The sequence below is a fragment of the Bos indicus genome, chromosome 26, assembly GCF_029378745.1.
Source record: "Bos indicus isolate NIAB-ARS_2022 breed Sahiwal x Tharparkar chromosome 26, NIAB-ARS_B.indTharparkar_mat_pri_1.0, whole genome shotgun sequence".
NCBI classification, from domain to species: domain Eukaryota; kingdom Metazoa; phylum Chordata; class Mammalia; order Artiodactyla; family Bovidae; genus Bos; species Bos indicus.
Window position 1 is genome coordinate 38406943 of NC_091785.1, and position 24230 is coordinate 38431172.

General features: G+C 39.1%; 1 protein-coding gene across 1 annotated transcript in view; it reads right to left on the reverse strand.

Moving 5' to 3' along the window:
• Positions 1 to 220: 220 nt before the first annotated feature.
• The window catches only part of CACUL1 (CDK2 associated cullin domain 1), a 72653-nt gene continuing 48643 nt past the window's right edge, over positions 221 to 24230 (reverse strand). The window contains exons 5-9 of the mRNA XM_070780922.1: positions 23902 to 24004; positions 21360 to 21449; positions 17735 to 17873; positions 9543 to 9586; positions 221 to 9113 (exon numbers count right to left, since the gene is read on the reverse strand). Of these exons, the coding sequence (XP_070637023.1) occupies positions 9073 to 9113; positions 9543 to 9586; positions 17735 to 17873; positions 21360 to 21449; positions 23902 to 24004 (417 nt within the window). The 3' untranslated portion in view covers positions 221 to 9072. The remainder of the gene's footprint in view (positions 9114 to 9542; positions 9587 to 17734; positions 17874 to 21359; positions 21450 to 23901; positions 24005 to 24230) is intronic.

Sequence of the window (24230 nt, forward strand, 5' to 3'; positions counted from 1 at the left end):
ATTTTCTGAAGAAATTCATGTTAAGAGCATCTCAAAAATGGATAGACATGATTCCAGCTTTACAAAAATGTGTTGTCCAAAATCGGTCACCTATAAAACCTCTTGTAAGAGCACACACAAACTTGGGAACTAAAATTCAAAAGTGAGTTTCAGTAGGTCTTGAACCCATTTGTTAATAATAAAAATACCACACTCAATTATTGAGCAAGAACAAGTTAGGAACAGTGAGACAGATGGAATTTTATTACAAAGATTTCAACAAACACTTTAAGACTAGGAGATGGAACTGAAGACAGTATTGTTTCTCAGAAAGCCAAGTCATCTGGACCCACGTCTTAATGAAGTGGGTTTTTTTTTTTTTTTTTTTTCCAGCTACAATAGCCATAAGAACTTAGCATTAAAATAAACTTACCTTAGAATCACACATTGCTTTTATTGTGAAGTGTTAAAACTAGAAGTTTCAAAAATAATGAAGCATTTTTAATAATATGGCTCTTACTAAACTTTTCAGAAAGAGTAAAGGGTTTTTTTTTTAACCACAATACACACAAAAAGTATTTTAAAACATTTTTACCTCATCTTTTTTTCTCATCTATTTTTTGTCTTACGTGTATTAGTATAGTACACAGACAATTTAAAAATATGTATGTATGTACAAATGCTGGGTCAGAGCTCTACATAGTGAGGCGGGTGATTGATTTACACAGGGCTCTGTTTTCAGACCATTGCTTACATTCATAGAACAAACGTCTCCCACCTCAAGAAAATATAAATGGTATTGTCTTCTAGTTTTTATAACTTTAACCTTGTTCACTTTTAGTCCATCTGGAATTTGTTTTTGGTGTACCGTATGACTGAATTTTTGCCAGCTGTATCAGCACCTTCCACTGAATAATATGTCATGATCAGAACCACTTAAAATACCCACCTTTACCACGCTTAAAAGCATTTGAGTCTATTTTAAACCATCTTCCATTAACTTGTCTTTTGACAACAGTGTAAAAATTTACCATTGTAAAAAAAAGTATTTTTTGGTACAGCAAGTTCCTCTTCTTTTCCCCCTTTTGATGAAGATTTTATTTTCATCTGTTCATACTTTCACACAAATTTTTTATTTATACTTACAATACTTTTTGGTGTTTGGATTGGCTTTACACTGAATTTAGATGTTAATTCAAGAACTGACATGTTTACTAATATCAGAATGTTCCTAATTCTCAACTGCTTATAAGCCAGTGTTTCTCTCTGTTCTCACTTCCCCTTTACCCCACCTTCAAGGAGACCATGGTCTTGAAAAGTGAAAGTCATTCAGTTGTGTCCGACTCTTCGAGACCCCATGGACTATACAATCCATGGAATTCTCCAGGCTCCAATACTGGAGTGGGTAGCATTTCCCTTCTCCAGGGGATCTTTCCAACCCAGGGATCAAACCCAGGTCTCCCACATTGCAGGCGGATTCTTTACCAGCTGAGCCACCAGGGAAGCCCAAGATACTGGAGTGGGTAGCCTATCCCTTTCTTTGGCACATTTTCCCAACCCAGGAATTGAACCAGGAGCTATCAGGGAAGCCCCATGGTCTTAAATGTTAATAAATCTCTTTACAGTTTTACTACTTATGAATCCCTATACAATATACTGTTTTTCCTGGTTATGAACTTTATATAAGGCTAATTAGGCTGACTATACTTTTCTGATTTGCTTCTTTTTAACTCAATGTGGTTTCTGAGACTTACCCAGGTTGACACACAAAGCTGTGCGCTGCACTCAGGACTCGACACAGATGCCATGCACACACACATTTCATCTCTTCATTTCCCTGTAGATGGGTCGCTGGCTCTTTTCCTTTTTGGTTACTACAAACACTGCTGTTGTGACCATTCCTGTACATGGGTCCTGGGTATTCACATATGACGTGATTTTCTCTAAAACTGGAAGATATACCTGACGTTCAACTTCACTAGCTAATACTATTTTCCAAAGTGGTAGTACTGACTTACACGCAGAGTAGCAGATGAAGTTCCTGTTGTCACGACCTCTGCAATTTTTAGTATTTTCTGACCCATCCCCCCCTTTTAAAATTGCAGTTGACTTACAATGTTGCATTAATTTCTGCTGTGCAGCAAAGTGACTCAGTTATACATACATACGTTTCCACTACGGTTAACCCCAGGACACTGAATAAAGTTCCATGTGCTACACAGTAGTGCCTTGTTGTTTATCTATTTTATATGTAGCTTGCATTTGCTAATCCCAAGCTTCTAATTTATCCCTCCCCTGCTTCCTGACTTTTTAATTGTTGCCAATATGGGAATTGATGCTTTTGAACTGTGGCGCTGGAGAAGACTCTTGAAAGTCCCTTGAACTGCAAGGAAATCCAACCAGTCCATTCTAAAGGAGACTACTCCTGGGTGTTCATTGGAAGGACTGATGAGAAAGCTGAAACTCCAATACTTTGGCCACCTCATGAGAAGAGTTGACTCACTGGAAAAGACCCTGATGCTGGGAGGGATTGGGGGCAGGAGGAGAAGGGGACGACAGAGGATGAGACAGCTGGATGGCATCACCAACTCGATGGACATGAGTGTGAGTGAACTCCGGGAGTTGGTGATGGACAGGGAGGCCTGGCGTGCTGCAATTCACGGGGTCGCCAAGAGTCAGACACGACTGAGCGACTGAACTGAATTGAATATGGGGACTAGAAACTGCTATTTATGGTTTCAGGTGTGTTTCCTGATTACTGATAAGGCTGGACATTTTTTCATGCCTATGGGCCATTTCTTTCTTCTGTAAAATGCCTACTTGTGCTTTTTGCCCAATTCTCTCCTGAGTTGTTGCTTTCTTACTGATATACATTCAGGTGCTTTTTAACAATTATGTATATATCATGATTATCTGTATCTTGTTCCAGTTTGGCCTTACTTTTTCATTCTGTGGCATGTTTGGTAAACAAAAGTAGTTACTATTAGTGCAGCCAAATTATTTCTCTCTTAACTAATGGTTTGTACCTTTTCCCCTTCCCCCTAAAGTCATAAAAAATATTCTTCTATACCATCTTATAAGTTTTACAGTTTTAACTTTAATCCAGTAAATCTTTAATCCACTTGGGACTGACTTTTGTGTCTGGTGCAAGGTTGAAGTCCAATTCACTTTTTTTCCTTTTTGAAAAATTACTGAAGCCTCATTTAAGAAATAATCCGTCCTCCTCCTCCTCACTGATCTGCAGTGACTATCTTTTAACAAAATTTGGTTCTGGAACATGAGTGGGTCAGTTTCTGAGCTCTTTATTCCTGTCCATTCATCTACTTATCATCTCTGTGCCAACTCCACAGTGTTTTAAGCACTCACTGTATTTCACAGTAAGGGTCATACTCTGGTAATCCTAGCTCTCCTCACACCTCACCTTCTTTTACAAGTATCTTGGATATCCATGGTCCTTTGTTTTTCCATTTAGATATTAGGATCAGCTGGGATTTTTTGTTGGAATTTCTTTAATCTACTAACAGATTCGGAGAAAGAGTTGAGACTGAGATGATCTTACCAACCACTGTCTATTTATGTCAACAAAGGTGCTTTTTAAAAATTCTCAATTTCTCATTAAAAGGCTTATGTATCTTTTATTAAGATTTTTAGGTACTTTATGACTTTTCTGTTCCTAGTATAAATTCTATTTCTTAACAATATTTTAAAAATTTACAGACATTACTGCTTGTGGTTGCTGCATTTAAAGGTAATCAACATTTGCATATGGATTGTGTTCTAGCAACCCTGATAAACTCACAAGGCTACTAATCTGCCTTGTAGATATTTTGGATTTTCACAGACAATCTGATCACATGTTAATCTGTTGATAGATGGGTCTGTCACATTAATTGATTTCCTAACATTAACCAATTTGCATTCCTGAGATAAATCCAATTTGGTCATCACTGATCACCATCATCACACACACACACACTCACATTGGTTGTAGAGGTCAGGATGGCCACTCATGCTGCAGGCTAATGAATGTGGTAGAATACGGAGTGTCATTATCATTTAAAGGAAGCATCATGAATGTACTATAAGCAAAACCATATATTCTGTATTAAAACAAACTTCCAGTAAACCAGGTATTAACATAACAAGGCCAAGGACATCTGTACAAGATTTATTTCATTAACCACAATGTTTTAGAGTGATGGTATACACCCTAATACAGAAGGAGTGATTCAAAATCCAGCAAGAGTTAAAGGTCAGAGCCAAAGTCAGTGGCTCTGAATCCCCAGTCAATAAGAGCTTCATCCACCATTTTGTTCTTCTTGGATTCATAAAAGAGCTAATGTACAGAACACCCTGTTCTAAGCCCCACCACGCTTTCTGACAGAAAAGGACCACCAGGAACTAGACTCACCGCTTCACCCTTGCTCTGGCTATGCTGGTGGGTGGCAGAAGCGTTTTGTCTGCATTTGGCCTCCCATTTACTCGCAAGCATTCCTGTCTCCAGTCATAGCTCCCCACAACATCACATCTGAACAACAACTCCTGAATTGCATGGCTGTAATATTGACAAACAGGGCCAATGAGGGCAATGAAATTGCCAACTGTTGAACAAGACATACCCTTTGAAGAGAACAGCCATAGTCTTATTGCATTTAGTACATAGTCACAACATTGAAATGACATCTGAGAATACAAAATATTTATTTTTTTCAAACCACAGAATTCACCTCGGAGCCACACTATCAATTTCCCAGAATTATAAGCCAATAACACACTGCATTTCTGAACAATGCAATCCAACTAGAAATGAAGATAATTTCCAGTCAGCAGGGGTACAATATACCCTACGGTCCTATAAGAATGTACCTCTGATTAGCATTTTCTTTAATGCTCCCACAGCCACTCCACCAACATAAGCAGAAATAGTATAGGTACGTGTGCCACTTGGCTCTGGAAAGAGGTTCGAAATGAGGTCTTGGCCAGTGGACATGGGAAAGTGTCAATGATTTATTTAATCAACAGTGGGAATAGAAGAGGAATCATTTCCCTTGAAAAGAACATAGGTCCTTTCATAGATCCTGGTGGCCAAAAACTGGGACAAATTTCAACTTGGTAAGGAAAATAACAGGAAAGCCATTTCTCTATGAATAACTATGACCTCTGTTTTTACTTCTGATAAACATAAATTTCACCTTGTGCAATCTTATTGAAAAGAGTAATCACAACTAAAAAGGTCCTTATAAATCTCTTCTGGGTGTATGTCAAGGGATTCATACTCTGATCTTAAATTTTAAAGTCCCGTTAAGTGGTCTAAAGTGAATTAAAGTCAAAGTAATACTCTGAAGCTCAATGAGATACCATTAAAAAAAAAAAAAAAAAACCCAAACATCCAAACAATGACTGGATAACTAATGCAAGGGTTCTATTTTGTTTTTTAATTGTGAAGTTTTTTAATAACCCAGATTAGTGTATATTCATAGAACAATGTTATCTAATTCTAGCTGCTTATTGGAAAATTGAATTTTAGCTCAAGGGTAATGCCTCGTGTAATAATCATGGAAATAATAAACTGCAATAAAAAACAGAGAGAAGAAAACAGAGCCAGTCTCAGTGAGAAGACGAGATCTGAAGGGTGACCCTGGGAGAGTAAACAGCTTCTTCAATACGACGACACAAGCGCTCCTGCTCACTTAGCTCCGGAAACCAACTGTGTTTGCGAGATCACCATTACCTTTGTTTGTACGTGTGCACAGACCACCACTCTGAAGTTCTCCTTTTGTGCTGAAAAACTTTCAAACCCCTCGTCTGGCCGGTACAGAATATTATAGCGAGGTGATGTGTGTGCAAACTCTTCCTGAGGAATTCTTTGTGTGTGCAAATTTGCAACCTGACAGAAAGCATGGCGTGCAGCAAGAGGCGTGACAGTGTCACGGGCTGTGGCACTGGGATACATGTGCGTGCAGCGTTACTGCCACAGCCCACTCTTCTGCAAGCTCACTTACTCACACGGTGACTTTCATCCCGCACCCCGAAGGCGGGGAGGGGAACCGCCTCCAACTCATAAAAGGGACAGGGAAAAAAGTCACTTCTCCACAAAATTTAATAACGCACAACTCATGTGCCCAGGTATTAGTCTCGTCTCTTTTCACTAACTCTTATCTAAGACGTAGTATGTGAAGAGTCACAACGCCAGGTTTTGCTCTCTGCCCCACAGAAAGCACAGCAGTCAGGTTAGGGTGCAGCTGTGACTAGAGAAGGATATGAGACAACACATACTGAAGCCTAATGCCAGCTTTAAAATAAGTACCATCTCTCCAAACAACGATCATCTATTGATGTTAAGTGTCACCATTCCAAAGTGAGTGAAATGGCTTTCTCTGGAGGGTCCAGTTTCAGGCTGCATGTATGTATACACTAGCCCATTTGGCAAACCAACTACTTGTGCTGACTCATGAGACGATCAACCTGCTTTACAATTTTCTGCCTTTGATGATTTGGGCCCCATAAAAAGCCAGTGTTTAACTATGGTGTGTAAACTACATACTGTACTGGCAAGAACACAAGTGAACACGTGAAGGAAATACTTTTAGGCAGACAGTGTTAGTCAACACAAAATGGAGGCATTTCTTACTTCTTCACTGCAGACTAAGAATTTTGTTAAGAATCCCAATTAAATAAACAAGGTCACTATTGAGTTAAAGAAATAAATTCTTCATACTGCAGTATACCTCACAAGGCTAAGATGAGTAAGAACCAGGCTGAATGTACTGGGAGGTGTTCCTCCAGTGCCTTCCAATCAAAGCTTTGCACCACTAAGCCCTCACCCATAGCGAGCTGCAGCCACTGTGCAAAAATTTACAGAGAGACTAAATTCTGCAAACTTTACTCTGCCCACTTTGTTAACACACACATAATAATAAAAAGAAGACAATACAAAATATTCCCCCATTAACTAAACAATGCAAAAAGCATCCAAAGATTTTAATGCCAATTCATATCCTAATGTGATGCTTTTATAGGGAAGGTTCCATTGTTGGCCGAAGAATACTTCCTTCCCAGAAAAAGCATTTGGGTACATTACTAGGATAATGAAGAGTTCATCCACATTTAATGAAACATTCCAACTTCATTCCTTTTCAGAAATATTATTATTAAAACTACTTGAGAGAATTTGGTTGCAGGTGTTATAAGCCTGCAGCAAGGATTCCACTGAGTAAAATAAAATTTGAACTTCATGATAAAAGAGAATTCTTCCTTGACATTAGAATGTTATGATGTGGCAAATCAAATCGTACAGGGCACAATAAGGGCCTGTTAATAGTCTTAACAGTAATTCAGTGTTTATCAATACAATCCAAGATGCTCACGGCATTAAAGGAGCACACGTGAAAGTCCTCCTCAAAATCTACCAACTCTGGTTGATAAGTACTTAAAAAAATAAATCTGACAACCTTTAACTTTTGCTTCTCTGAATACTAATTTTACAAATAAGAGGATTTCTATGCAATGACTTGACTTGCTCCTAACACTCCACTTCGAACTCACCCCGAGCCTGCTCTCTGCAAAAGCACCAAGTGAACCGGCAGAGGCAATTCTATGAACCACCTGGAAATCGCAAGTGTGATAGTCAGTATCCCTGGTATGTCTTCTTTTTTTGCCTCTAGTCCTCTGAAGAGACAAATTAGTCTGACATAGCCAACAAAGCCAAAAAGAGTCAAGCATATGCTCGATTTAGATTTAAGCAAAACTGAGCAGAAAATCATTTTTCCCTTGTTGCATCTATTTTCCTTTGCCTTTCAAAATCAATAGGGTAAGCTTCAGAGTCTTTTATAGGACTAAAGAGCACTAAGGAACTAAAGAGCACTGTGAGTGTATGGAAACAGAAAATCTAGCTTGGCCAGAGCCAGAAGGGAGCCTTAAAACACAGTGCTACTTCTTCTCTATGACACTTGAATATAATCTTTTAAAAGATACAGACTGCAGACTTTTTTAAGTACTTATCTCACCCATTTAAAATGAGACTGATCAGGAAAACCACACTATTGATTATGTTTGGATTTAATAACCATATCTGCTTCCTAGAGCATCATAGAAACCAGCTTTGACCACTGGGCAATTCTCAACAGTATTAAAAAGGTAGCTTTAGTGCTAAAGTACTGCCCAACCCTAAACTAGCATAATGCCAACACTACAGCAGCTGGGGAGAGCCTGTTAAATGACAGAGGAATGGAAATGTTCTAAAGAGTTGGTCCCCAACATTTAACAAGAAAACACCACTGCGAGGCAGGGGGAAATCTGACCCGTGTGCAGCATGTCCCTCTTTCCCCACTGATTTCAGCCTCTTGCTATGAGGTCATACCCGACATCTTGGCGGTCAGACTGTAATGCTATCAGCTTTTTCGGGAAGCATTTGTGAGTTTGACAACATGGTCACAGAGCTGCAAAGTGCACAAAGCTCAAGGCACAGAGTAGAAAAGAGTTATGAACTGATGGGGGTGGGGGGAGGGGAGAAGTTACATTGAAAGCAGAGTTAGCATTTTCCTGTAACGAGACTTTCTAATGCTAAACAAAGACCAACTCTTTTTTTGTTTTTAAAGGGGGTCGTTTTGGTTACGGGTGAAAAATACTGTATTTTGTAATGATCTGCTTGATTTTAAAGCAAAAGACATCTTGATGTGTGAATCCAATCTGCCAAAGTGCTAAGTCCACAAATGAACAAAACAAGTGCTTTAAAAAAATCCTTCTGCTCTTATATTTTTTGGAGGAAGCTGCTGATTTTGGCTGCCGGATCTCACTTAGCAATGGTCACTCTTCATGATGTGTGTTCCTCACGGAATCTGTAGATAAACTCGTTAAAAGATTGTCCCATTTCAAAACCATCCCCAAGTCTAGCAGCAACTGTTTTGTTTTTGTTAGTTTTGTTTTGTTTTTTTTTTAAATTACAAACCAAAGCAAGAAGTCCAGCATCCTCTTCCAAGAACAGCTTGGTGACACGGCTCCTGAGTGTCTGCGGGACCCCCGCTGTGCTCTGAACACAGTCTCTGCAGCTCCAGTGTCCTCTTTTCAGGAAGTAAAGTACATTCAATACATTCACTATCTGTACCCTCTGGAACTTGCACAGGCTGATGAGCTGTCTGCAAAAAAAAAAAAAAAATTGGAAGGGGAAGAAGTATCAACAGCAGCCAACATCTATCTGATAATGGTAGAAATCTGCTTATGTGACACATATTTCTCATCCTTCTCCCAAAAGTAGATCAGGAAAAAAAAACCTCAAAACCCCGTGGCTGTGAATGACGAGAAAGGGGACCATATCACCTGGCACTGAGTCTGGACACTTATCTCATTCTAGTGGAGACGAAAGAACTGGCAGCCTCTTGACAACTGCCTGAGCACTACCACCAGCAACTGGGCTTCAGAGCTGCCACGGCTTACAGAACAGTCTGACCCTGCCCATATACAGTGCCCTTGGAGACCACCATCAGGAACTCTGTGGACATCATTATGGCCAGTGGCTGCTTTATATCACAAAACCATCAAAAATGGTAAGGAGCATCATTACTTACTATAAGTCAACTCATCCCCAGCTCTCTTCCGGGACTGGTCACCTCTGGGGATAAGAAAAGGAGGAGTCAACAGAACTGACTGACATCGTCACACACCAAAGTAGAGGAGAAATGAATTGACATCACTGATGATGGAAGTGGAGTAAGTCTTTCAATTTTAACAACCTATTTTAAAACTGACTTTAAAATTGACATTAAACTTGTAAACAGCAGCTGAGTCACTTATAACCTGAATATTCTTAGCTAAAAGGTGCTACCTTTTAAATATAGAAAGCCATTAAATGAAGGAAGGATTATCTATAAAGATGGGTCCTAGAAACTGGTTCAGACTAAACTGTCTTTGAAGACAAATCTAGGCTCTATTAACAACATCCTTGGTAAACTGCATATAACAGGGCAAATTTCAACTATGAAATAGAATATACCAAAATCTTCCCCTAAGAGCCCTATTATGGGATTGAAAACTGCTTAAAGCTTTTGAAGAAAATCTCAGAAATCTTAATGAATACCCTTCTTGCAGACAGAACATGAACCTTTACATACAGTAACCAGTTCACCTTAAATACTTACAGTAACACCTAAATACCTACAGAAGTTCGAGTTCCACTTAAGAGATAGGAAAATAAGAATTCTATGCTATTTGTAAATCCTCCGTTAGTCTCTGAGATTTCTTAGACAACAGTCCAGACAAACGACTAAAATGCCTAAATAATGAGTAATAATAACCAGTCCACTAGCTTTTTCCTCAGTCTCAGCAGCATTTACCCGGTTGACCTCCTCCTTCCTGAAACACTCCAAGTTCTGCCCAATGCTCTGTCCTTGGCCACTTTCTCTTCTCCTCCACGTATGTTCTCCTTAGTCTAGGAGAGTGGTCATACCAGTCCTGTGACTTAAAATATGATCCTTATGCCAATGGCTCCCAGATTTCTATCTCCAGCTCTGATTCCCTCCTGACCTTTCGGTCTTGTAAGGTCCAGATTTCTCATCGCCACTGTCACCTGGATGACTTCCACGTTCTGCAAATTTACCACGGCCAGAATGCATTCCACCCCCACGGCTTCCTCAGTAAATTGCACCACCATCCGCCCAACTACTCAGGCCCCAAATCCTAGCTCATCCTTGATTCCTCTCTTTGCCCTACTCTGGAGCATTCTGTCTCAACACATAACCCCAAATCAACCACTGCTCGATCCCACAGCTACAATGCCAATCCCAATCCACTATTACCTCTCCCCTACTCCACTGCAAGATCTTAGAATTAGTCCAGGCAAGAGCCAGAGCTACCTTATGTTAAAAGCATGTATAAGATGACTTCATGTCTCTGATTAAAAGCCCTTCGGTGGCTTTCTATGACAGTTAAAAAAAAAAAACAACTCTAATTCAAATTTATTTTCCCAGCCCTGTGAATTACAGCTCTTATCTGCCTCTCCACACCCATTTTCTCTCTCTGTTCACTATACTTCAGTCACTCTGGCTTTCTTTCTGTCCCTTGGACATGTTAGCACTTCTGCACTTTTTTCTGTACCTGCAACACTCTCCTCCCAAGTTAGCCGCATGGCTATCTCCTTACTGTTTAGCTGGGATTCTCCTCGGGGGCATTACATCACTAAGTGAGGGGACAGCCCCTCGTGCATGCCCTAGTCAGCTACTCTCCATCCTATGCTCCGTCTCATTTTCTGTGTAGCACTCATTATTATTCGAAATAATTTGTTTACACGTTTGCTATTTATCTCCCAACAGCAGAGTATAAGCTCAATAAAAATAGGAACTCTGCCTGTCTTGTTCACCCAGTATCTAGAAGCAGTATCTAAGCGCAGAGTAGAAAAACGAAATATTTGCTGAATTAACAAATTAGTGCATAACTGATAAACAGCCTCCACAGATGGATTAAAATGCTAGCCCAAGTATTTATTTCATGCCTTTGTGCAATGTTCCAGATTGCCAATGTTTCCCACTTTCTCTGGTTTCGATCAAGACCAGGACAGAAACCTCTCGCTAAGCTGGATGAGGGGTCTCAAGGACCAGAAGAAAGAGAACACACCAAACGGTCTCTGAAGGGTTTTTCTCTCGGCCGAGCATTTAAGAGAAAAACTTAGCGTGAACCAGGTTTAGACAGCCTAACAAATTCTAAACAGATCCACCCCACTGCTGCTTTTGAACACCTCTATTGTTAATACACTATTTGGCCAAAGCCGGCTGAGAATCTTACAGTAGTATCATCACAGTTTTGTTGCTGTCCAGTCACTAAGTCGCGTCCGACTCTTTGCGACCCCATGGACTGCAGCACAGCAGGCCTCCCTGTCCTTCAATCTTTCCCAAAGTGTGTTCAAATTTATTGTCCACTGAAATGGTGATGCTATATTACCATCTCATCCTCTGTTGCCCCCTTTCTCCTTTTGCCTTCAATCTTTCCCAGTATCAGGGTATTTTCCAAAGAGTCAGCCCTTTGTATCAGGTGGCCAAAGTATTGGAGTTTCAGCATCAGTCCTTCCAATGAATATTCAGGACTGATTTCCTTTAAGATGCACTGGTTGGGTCTCCTTGCTCTCCAAGGGACTCTCAAGAGTCTTCTCCAGCACCACAATTTCAAAAGCATCCATTCTTTGGTGCTCAACCCTCTTTATGGTTCAACTCTCACATCCACATATGATTACTGCAAAAACCATAGGTTTAACTATACAGATCTTTGTTGGCAAAGTGATGTCTCTGCTTTTTATTATGCTGTTCTGGTTTGTCACAGCTTTCCTTCCAAGGAGTAAGCATCTTTTAATTTCACGGCTGCAGTCACCATGATTTAGGAGCCCAAGACAAAAAAATCTGTCACTGTTTTCACTTTTTCCCGTTCTATTTGCCATGAAGTGATAGGACTGTATGCCATGATCTTAGTTTTTTGAAGGCTGAGTTTTTTAAGCCAGCTTTTTCACTCTCCCCTTTCACCTTCATCAAGAAGCTTTTTAGTTCTTCTTCAATTTTTGCCATTAGAGTGGTATCATTGGCATATTTGAGGTTATTGACATTTCTTCCAGCAATTGTGATTACAGCTTGTGATTCATCCAGCCTGGCATTTCACATGATGTACTCTGCATAAGCAGAGTGATAATATATAACCTAGATGTACTCCTTTGCCAATTTTGAAACAGTCCGTTGTTCCATGTCTGGTTCTAACTGTTGCTTCTTGACCTGCATACAGGTTTCTCAGATGATAAGTAAGGTGGTCTGGTATTCCCATCTTTTTAAGAATTTTCCAGTTTGTTGTGATCCACACAATCAAAGCCTTTAGTGTAATCAGTGAAGCAGAAGTAGATGTTTTCCTGGAATTCCCTTGCTTTTTCTGTTCTGTGCTTGGTCTCTCAGTCATGTCCGACTCTCAGGCTCCTCTGTCCATGGGGATTCTCCAGGCAATACTGGAGTGGGTCGCCATGCCCTCCTCCAGGGGATCTTCCCAACCCAGGGATCAGACCCAAGTCTCCTGCATTGCAGGTGGATTCTTTACCAGCTGAGCTACCAGGCAAGCCCTCGCTTTCTCTATGATCAACACATGTTGGCAATTTGATCTCTGGTTCCTCTGCCTCTTCTAAACCCAGCTTGTACATCTGGAAGTTCTCAGTTCATGTATGGCTGAAACATAGCTTGAAGGATTTTGAGCATTACTTTGCTAGCATGTGAAATGAACGCAATTGTACAGTAGTGTGAACATTCTTTGGCACTGCCCTTCTTTGGGACTGAAATGAAATCGGATCATGAGCTCCTGATAAGAAAATTCAGGCTTAAATTGAAGAAAATAGGGGAAATCACTAGGCCATTCAGGTATGACCTAAATCTAATCCCTTATGATAATACAGTGGAGGTGACAAAATAGATTCAAGGGATTAGAGCTGGTAGACAGAGTGCCTGAAGAACTATGAAGAGAGGTACATAACATCATCACAGCAGCATTCACCAAATACTCTGAAACAAGTAAATTAATGCTGATCAAAAAGGAAGACACAGCATGGATCTTGAATTTGGAACTTAGACTTCTATAAACAAACTTCACTCCCACCCCTGCAAAATTTTTTAAAAAATGAAACATGTTAAAATAACAGGAGAAAAATACGGATATGAAAACAACAGGAGGCACAAAGAATGTCAGTGTGATGTATGTGAGGCTGTTAAACCACTATCTGATAACACTATTAAGTCAGCTGCCCACAACACCCGACCCAGGCTACTACTGAAAAAGCCCTGATCCTGGAGTGACCGTCTCAGCTAAAAGAACAATACCCCTAACAAGGTTCTACTTTGTTCTAGAAATCCAGGTAACAATCACTCAGCAAGAATGGTTTACTTGCCTTTAAAAGCTACTTGGCACATGCTTTGAAGAGGCCCATAGATGGGTTTGAATGAGGATGCTCCATCTGAGGGCCTGCGTGTTAGAAATTCCCTAGTGAGCTTATCTTCCATAATGTAATCTTTGACAACAGCAGACAACAACCTGCCCTTCCCCCAATAAGCAATTCAACTATGCAGGTAACATGCTAAAAACAAAAACAACAACAACAAAAAAACCCTGCTTTTAGCTGGTACGTTACTTCTAGCTTTGAAATAAGTCCACACTGTATTTCTTTACACCTAAAGATGCTTCACATAAACTCCAACTCAAATAAGAATCTGTCCATTAACTACAAAGCCAATATATTTGACAATATTCACTTACTATTTTAAAACACTTCAAAGACTGTGCCATCCACATTAAAAGCAATGCACTGTCATACCCTACATCATGTAAATGGAATACAGCCTTAAATGAAAAAATAGCTTGCAAAGCTAAACAGGAATCATGTGACTGGCTAGACACAAACCATAAAACAATTGCTCATATGAAGGCAGCCAGTAACAGAATTTTTGTTAGACAGCTTATATGATATTTTTTGCATCAGTGGACACCATTTCTTCAAAGCAATTCTAGCCAAATAATGATCAAAGGCAGCACCAAGTTTGGCAAGAGCAGAGTATGGAAGGTCCAGACACAAGTGCTGGAAGCACAGGTGACTGCCGTCAGCTGCTAAGTATATGGTGTGTGCACACCCTTTCTGACTGGTCTGAGCCAGCCCAGCAGTTCAGAATGTTTGCTGAAAGGAGGTCCTACTCTGTGCATATGACCCAACAGAGTAAGTCACGAGGCAGCCTTTAATCTTCAGAATAAATGTATAATAATTTGTAAACAGAAATAGCTCAACTCAGTTTGTAAAATAAAACATTTTTATCATCTTTTGGAATACAAGAGTTTAAATTTCATATGAATGAAAGCACCTGACCATCCTGACCTTATCAGAACAGTGCCAGGGGAAATGGCAACCCACTCCAGTGTTCTTGCCTGGAGAATCCCAGGGATGGGGGAGCCTGGTGGGCTGCCGTCTATGGGATCGCACAGAGTCGGACACGACTGAGGCGACTTAGCAGCAGCAGCAGCAGCAGCAGCAGCAGGCTAGTCCTTCATGTTCAAAGGCAATGTTACCTGAGATTATTTATCGAGTCAGTGCCTCAACTCATCACAAGCAGATTTTACCTAAGAGCGAGGACACACCAAACAGTCCTGCGCCCTGCTCTCTCATTCCAGGTCCCAAATGTTATCTAAGAGCGGCTGGGCACACACCAAACAGTCCTGCGCCCTGTTCTACTCCAGCTCAAAAATCAGGATTAGGAAAATGTCTCTGGATATGTTCCACACTCTTCTGTAAGGTGAATTCAGGTGTTCAGAGAAATCTACAAGAGCTATCTTCCTACACTGCTTCACAGAAATAAAAGCCTTTCAAGGGCTGTTTGTTAAAAGCATCGATAAGCTCATCTCTAAAATTAAAAGCAAACATTCAAATATATATATATATATGGGAAAAAAGCATAAAATAATTCAAAATTATGGTGAGCCTAGGAAAAAAACGTAAGAGCTACACTCAGTTCATTCTGCATTAATTTTTAAAACATTTCAAGAAAAAACTTTTAACTATAATTCAGAATGCATAAGCCATAAAGAAAAAACTTGATCAAGTTAGTTACATAAAATAAAAAAAACTTGCACATGACTTCAAATAAACAAAAAAAACCCATCATAAGCAAAGTCAAAAGAAATAGAAAACAACTGTCATTTTGGGCAAACAACCTCTTCACTATAGAAAGAGCTCCTAGAAACCAAGAAAAAAAGACTAACAATCAAATAGAAAAATGAGCAAAAAAGCAGAAACCATTTATAGGAAAAGAAATAAAAACACAGGAAAATATGCTCAGCCTCACTCATAATAAGAGAAACACAAATGAAACTAACTCTGAGTAATTATCTTCACCTTCCAGACTGGCAGTGTAACAACACACTCCACAGGCAAGGACGTGAAGAACAGACGCTCTGCCTAGTGAACGCGCAAACCGGCACGGTCCCCTATGGAGGGCTACAGGCAACATTAATCAAAATTACCACTGCATTTGCTCTTGACTCAGCAATCTAACTTAAGGGAATTTACTCTGCAAACATACTGACAACCAGTATGAAAATTATGCATGCAGCATTCTCTGTAACAGCAAAAAGACTGGAAATGATTCAATTTGCCATCTATAGGGGACTGGTTAAATAAGTTATAGTACAATTACACAACAGAATGTGTAAGAAAGGAATAAAACTAAGAATATATATTGTGCTTGTTTGTATATGATATAAATGCTGGAGGGGCTCATAAGAAACTAATAAAAAATGGTTACCTAACGTCTAAGAGCAGACAGGGAGACAGGCGGGAGTAAAACTTCTCAGTGTATGCTTTTTAATATCTTTATTTAAAAAAAAAAAACAAACCTATATTAGCTCTTCAAAACTGAGTAAGTAAAATTACTATAGCATTAAATGGCCTCATTCTGTGTATGAAAATAGTATCACTGTTAGAAATACTACAGTTGATGTCAGAAGACACCCAACCACTGGACATGAGGGAGAAAAGCCAGCTGTTGGCATGCAGACTCTCCCAAGGCCTTTTGTTCCTCTCCCACGGCCTTTTGTTCCTCTCTCACTTGCCACAGAGAAGGCGGGCTCGTGAGCCTGTCTACATAGCTTCCTTCTGACATCTGACCGAGCCCTTCCAGCGTCAGCTGCCCACGAGGTGGATAATGATCGGTGGGTTACTCAGTGGCCCCTCTACCACATGAATACAGATGCCTTCCAATGCCAGGACACAAAGGGAATAAATGCCAATCCATGGGCCAGCAAAGAACAAAGGACCTGCTTTCTTTTCTTACTGGTGCTGAAATGAGAAACTTAGAAACAGTGATCTTGATCAAGGCTGGTGTTCTGAGACTGAATGTGGCCTCAGAAACTGTGAAAGAGCGTGGCCATCCCCTGCCCAAGCCAGAGAAGTGAGTCAATACTCAACCACTGTTTGTGGTCACAACTATGCCTCAGGGAGGAACCCAGGTGTCTTTCTTGCCACAACTTTCTCCCTTTAATGTGAGGGATTCAAATAAGAAAAGACATGCAACCATGCTAAGGAGAGGGCAAGGATTATGAAAATTATAAAGTTCTACTATACCCCCCAACGATCTGATTACAGAACAGGGTGCTTTCCCATGAGAAATCACACAATTTTTGCTGAAAATACACACTTTGAAAGATTTTCTGGGATAAAGCCAGGATACTGAATTGCAACTTTCAGAAACATTAGCAGAGTTTATATCAAAATCAAGGGAGGTGAATTTTGTGGACACATACAAGTGATATCCTACTTTTTAAGAAGAAATGACTAGAATTTAGTGGAAAAAAATGGAAATATGAAAAACACAATCTAAAGCCTGCTTACCAGTTTAGTCATAAAACTAATCCTTTGCTAGTTTAGTCATAAATGTACCTTATAACTGATCATAAAATTTTGACAAAGTTTTTCCAAATATTCAAAACGAGTATAAGAGGATCAAAGCTGGAAGAGCTCTTCGGAGGCTGCCCAGACTAACTGCCCACCCGATGAGAAATTCCTTCTTCAAAATCTACTTAAGAGCAGCTCTCATAAAGTCAAAACCCAGCTTCAACACTTTCACAGACAAGGAGCTCACCACCTCAGCACCGGCCCTATCAGCAGGTAGATGTCTCCCATTCTAAGAACCTGGCGTCCCTCCCCCACCAAGCCAAACTGGCCTAAGGAAATGGACACATTTTATCATGAAAGGAAAGGAAAACTTGCCTCATGAAACCATTCTGTATAAGTTCTCTTTGAAGCTTCTGATCTTGAGCAGCATATTCAGACAGTTCAGACTCCACCGCACGAGGAAGAATGTTTGGAATAAATTTAGAAAACAGAGTCGGAGCCATCTGAACCCACTCTGTGAGGGAAGGAAAAGATTCATTAAGGAAATCATACAATTTAAGTAGAAAAGGAAGAACTTTCTTCCCAAACAACAAGATTATAAATTAAACCAAACTTAAAATGGGGAAAAAAATTAGTGCAGCCCCTTCTGATAAAGAGGTTAAGTTTCTTTTCTAAATGGAATTTACCGAAAGAGGATATTATACATTTTACTGATTTAACCAAATTTAACAAAAAAATCCCTAGAGAATTTTTGAATGAACCATCTCAAAAATTCTAAATGTGGAAGAAAACACGAGGGAAATAAGCAAAGAATTCTGAGCAGGAGGGACTTGGAAGGAAAAGATTTGGTGGAAATACTTAGCCCTGTGGAACATTAATTTAAAAAATACACTGGCCTAAGAATAACAGTACATGAAGTAATAAGCAGACATATTTTTAAAGTACCATAAAAATGGGGAGGGAGGTGGGAGAGATGACGGGTAAGTACTTTTAAAATATAAACCAACTTTGACTCACATTAAATTACAGCAAATTAAACATATATAATGGTGAAAGAAAGAGAACTAACTGGTAATCAAGCTATTAAGGAAAAGATAAAAGATCAAGAGAATAATCTATAGAAAAAAATTCATTCATCAAAATAAATAGACAAAAAGAAGTCTAAGGAAAATATCTGCATTAGACATGAGAAAGATAAATTAGTATCTTTACTGTAAAGCATTTTCTCAAATCAGATACTCTTCCCCTTACTCAGTGAACACGAAATATAAATACTGCCACTTCTGTGTCCTCTTGGATTAATCTAGTCCTTTCAAATTTTTCCTTTTGGATATATATATAGGCTTCCCAGGCGGCACTAGTGGTAAAGAACCCAACTGCCAATGAGGGGACCTAAGAGACATGTGTTCAATCCCTGGGTCAGGAAGGTCCCCTGGAGGAGAGCATGGTAACCCACTCCAAGTATCCTTGCCTGGAGAATCCCATGGACAGAAGAGCCTGGTGAGCTACAGTTCATAGGGTCGCACAGAGCAGAACATAACTGAAATGACTTAGCGTGCGCACGCGTGTGCATGTGTGTGTGTGTTCTGGCTGTATATATCAAAACCCATAAAATTTCAATGCTCTATTTAATCCAGCATGCTCACTTTAAAAACTGTAATCTAAGTAAACAACTCTAAATCAGAAAAACAAAGCAAAACACATTTAATGCTATGCAATGCTGGATCACTGGCAAGTTAAAAAAAAAAAAGCCTAATAAGAGAAGAGTTAAACTAGAGATGGTGAAAAACAAACAACAAAAAAACCAAGCACCACAAACACTCTCAAGGTGATCCAATCACCCTTTGTATCAAAATGTTCTCAACAGTGTCTCTTTTTCTAGCTCAGTTCAAATGGCTTTAAAAAGAGTCTCAGGTCAGTGCCCTGGGGAACCACTAACCCATATGTCAGAGAAGGCAAGGAGTCAAACCAGTCTTACATACTCCAGGCAATCATTAAAATGAAGATAAAGAAACAATGAAAAGTGTTTGTATTAAATGAAGAAGAGCAAGATGGGATCATGGGAACTATTCCTAGTGAGCTTCTAAAGACTAGATGGAAACACTTTTAAATAGCAGATGTCATCAGAATCTCCAAAGACTAGGGCCCAGGAATCTACAGTTTAACAAATCTTTTTGGGTGATTCAGATGCATCCATTATATAAAAATCAGCACTACTGTAATGAAAGGAACCTTTACATTTAAAATTCAATTTTTAAAATATTTTAACCTTAACCTGTCAGGTGAATAAAACTGCTTTAACAAACTAGGAAGACAATGGATACTGGCAAGACGAATAAATGTCAAAATAAGTTTAAGAGTATCTCAGAAAATAGCTAGGAGAGCAAAAGGTTCGTCTGTGATAAAATTCACCTTTCCAAAAGGACAAGTCTCAAACACAGAATTCTCCTCAGAAGTAGTACGATCCTATTACAAGAGCTCAAACCTGGATAAAAATAGCATTTGGATAAACATGGATCTACAAGTTTTTCTACCATTAGTGACTAGTTTTATTCTATAATTTTGTTACTAACGATAAAAGCCAGAGCTGATAAAGCTGCTCAACTATGGAGGCAGAATTTAGAAATCTGTCATACTGTACTTGGATGTCTTCCAAAATAAAAGAAAAAAATCATTCATAATCTAGCACTAAAAGAAAAATTCATGAGTTACTTTCACCACACTTAGCAAAACGAAATTTAAAATTCTAAGAAACTAGAAATTCATCAGTTTATTGGACACAGGCAATACTTTTAATTTTATATAAATAATTATTCTGTAGGAATATGTCTAAAAATTATGAAGATTAGAGCAAGAACTTATTCCAATCTAAGTCACATTACATTTGAATATTCTAGAAATCATTAATTGTTTAAAGTAGCCTGAGAAAGAAGGTGCTTCTGGTAGATCACAGTCTAACCCTAATATCACAGTTTTTACTTGGTTTCCAATTTGGTAAGCTAAATTCTGCTATATCTTTTAAATTAAGTAAGTAAAATATTCAGATATCAGTCCATTAAAATAACCACTGGACCCAAATGAAAACAGTAACAACAGCTAATATTAGCATGCTTATTACATTATCAGGTACTGTGCTAAGTTCCTTAGATCCTGTTTTATTTCATTCAATCCTCAAGTGACAGAATTTCACAAAAAGATAATTACTGTCCAAAAGGCATCCTTTAAGTTTCTAGACTGGCAAGTATTTTTCTTTTCTCTTTCTTTCTTAAGTAGCAGAGAGAAAGTACACTCCCAAGAAAATATGAGAGGAGACTCTGAAAACCACAAGCAGTCAGAAAACAATTTTCTACCCTGAATTTCGGCAATCTCTGTCCTATGGACATTTTTTAATTGGCTAGACCACTGGGATAAATTTGAGGTGCTGGGTTATAAACAGAAATCTATGTATAAAAGCATCTGGAGAATCCTTTAAATTCAGTGTTTTTATTATAAGACATATATTAAGATAACTTACAAACCATGCCTTGAACACAGTGATCTTTGATTTTTGGTTCTGCTATTCTATCTCCCTCCTCAAAATACCCTTGTATAATTTTATCAGAACTTCTAGATTCCTTGCAAGATACATAACAGGCCTTACAAGATGGAGCTGTGAATATGTATGCCTGGGCATATTTGCAGTATGAGGTAGAAGTAAAGGAGAACCTAACAAAAAAAGAGATTCATGCCAGACACAAGATTCAACTGTATCTAAAGTGTCGCCTACAAACTATTTCTTGTATTCCCTAAACTATCTGCTTTTCACTAGTATAGAAAGATTTTCAAGTGAGATCCTGAGTTTACATTTCACAATAATGAGTATCTACTCAACTTTCTTCTGTAACAAACCCAAATACCATTAAGCCTCAGAAAACATGGAGAAACACTATCCTCTCATGAATCAGGCTGGAATTGCCATAAACAAACAAATCTAACCCCTAAACAAATGGTGAATGTTTACCTGGTCTGAGAGTATACAGGCCTTTCACAATATTTGCCATAGTTGAAGGTGTGACCTGAAATGGTGTTGACTGGGCTTCTAAAAGTAAAGCTGAAATAAAGAGAAAACGGGTTACAAAAATGATGCAACTCTTATTGATTGTCAAGGTTTCGTTTTCTATCACCATTTCGCCCAAAGACTGAAGGATAAACAAGGATAAGAAAAGAACAGCTTAAGAGGGTAAAACAAGTATTTATACACTAAATTTCTTCTTTTTAAAAATTAATCCACCACAGTCGAGTTCCATCTACCAAGTAAATATGTGCATGTCTGTTGAAACACTGATGGAAATGATTCGATTGATGGAGGTTCTGAAAATAAGCAAAGCTTTATTAAAGCAACAGTACTCACGGTACTTAAGTGCTGCTGCTGCTGCTAAGTCGCTTCAGTCGTGTCCGACTCTGTGCGACCCCATAGACAGCAGCCCACTAGGTTCCTCTCTGTCCCTGGGATTCTCCAGGCAAGAATACTGGAGTGGGTTGCCATTTCCTTCTCCAATGCATGAAAGTGAAAAGTGAAAGTGAAGTCGCTCAGTCGTGTCTGACTCTTAGTGACCCCATGGACTGCAACCTACCAGGCTCCTCCATCCATGGCGTTTTCCAGGCAAGAATACTGGAGTGGGTTGCCATTGCCTTCTCCAGGTACTTAATTGAGTGAGCTTTAAATACTTCACATTAAGTTCATGATTTAAAACACTTACATTTGGGGAATGAAAGTTCTCTAACTCCCTCATCTCTAACTCCTTCAATCATTTCCCTTTCCCCCAAATCACCATATATTAACTAACAAATACTCATGAAACTTGGGGTAATTTTAGTCTAAGCCAGGCTTGTCAGATTATTGTTTTTTCTATTCACACCTTTTTAAAAATGGAAATGCCATCTCACTTGTTCAACATTTCTGTAGTTTCAAACATGCAATGTGTGTTACATTTGAATTCATGTACTAAAGGCCACAGGGTCACTGGTTCAAGTTTTTCCTCCTGATTTTATCATCAGTAGATAGTTATAATTTTGAATGGCATATATAAATTTAAAGGCTAACAAATGCTAGGCATTGCAGAAAAATCACGTCTTAAAAAGGAATGTTTAAAAACTGAAATTCTAAATTTTAGTTTCTTGGAGTCTCTTCTACTCTACTAATTTCAACATGACCCCAAACCCAGACTCTGTCTCTGTTAATTCATCTTCCTACTTTTGGACCAATCATTTGGCTTGCAGTAAGTCTTGAAAGTGAAAGTCGCTTAGTCGTGTCCGATTCTTTGCGACCCCATGGACTATACAGTCCATGGAATTCTCCAGGCCAGAACACTGGAGTGGGTAGCTTTTCCCTTCTCCAAGGGACCTTCCAATCCAGGGATCAAACCCAGGTCTCCCGCATTGCAGGCAGATTCTTTACCAGCTGAGTCACAAGGGAAGCCCAAGAATACTGGAGTGGGTAGCCTAGCCTTTCTCCAAGGTATCTTCCCGACCCAGGAAGATACCAGGGTCTCCTGCATCGTAGGCTGCAGTCCACGGGGTCACGAAGAGTCGGACACGACTGAGCAACTTCACTTTCACCTTTCACTTTCATGCATTGGAGAAGGAAGTGGCAACCCACTCCAGTGTTTTTGCCTGGAGAATCCCAGGGATGCGAGAGCCTGGTGTGCTGCCACCTATGGGGTCACACAGAGTCGGACACGACTAAAGTGACTTAGCAGCAGCAGCTCCTGCATTGAAGGTGCATTCTTTACCAACTGAGCTATCGTGTTATTCCCAACTAACTCTACAGGTTCAATCATATAGTCATTATGTCATCAAATACATACATTTGCAAATAATCTCTACATAACTATAACCACCTATGTCAAACTTGATAGCCACATAAGGAAATGATAAATTCACAGATTAAACATAAAATGAATACAAATTTAGGACAAATTAATTGAAAATAATCACATTCAGTTACAAAAAGATATAACATTTCAATAAAATCCTCTCCACTTAAAATTGTTTATAGAAAGTCTTTAATTAAAATTTTCTAGTTGAACTCCCCTTTTAAGTAAAACAAAATGGGAATTTGAGGGAGCCATACATGAGAGAAGGGACAAATGTATGTTCAATTCTCATAATCTTTAACTTTTTTAATAAAAATAAGGAAACTGAGAGGATACTGTGCTATTTCAAAATACTAACATTATCCTTCTAGAATTACCGGTAACAAAATTACATGCAAATGAACTCCTTAACATTAATATCATTTCCCCCAATGTCAGAGGAAAACAAAAGAGGCAAGTATCACTCCAGCTATGCAGGCACTGTTCAGAGCCTGGCTTCTCCCAGCTCACTGGGTGACCTTCAAGTCACATTTCAATTCCTCAGTGTCCCGCTATAGAATGAGGCTTTAACACTTCTTGAGATATGATTCGCAAGATGTCAACATTGGGGTTCAGATGCCAATGCTCTCTGAGTCAAAAAGGAAAACCTGCTAGTGTCATGTCATCCCTCCAAGACGGAACACTTACGCATTAGGCTGTAAATGTGCTTTTCTGCAACATGTTCGGTAAACAGCTTTATAAGGTCATCTTTTAAGTCTCTGTTAAGCTTGGTTTCGATGTAAAACTTATTCTGAAATGGAAAACAAGTTATTTTTCAGGGCATCAATTAGAGGGAAATAATTAGTCTAATGAACTCAGGCACTAAAAAATAATTTTAGGAAACAATTCATAAAAGCATCAATTAAAACATAAAAAACCAACATCAGAAAACAAAAGCTCTGCCACTATTACAGTCTTCCTAACATGGGAGTTTAAAGCACATAAAGATAAAATGCTATAAATCATATAAAAGAACA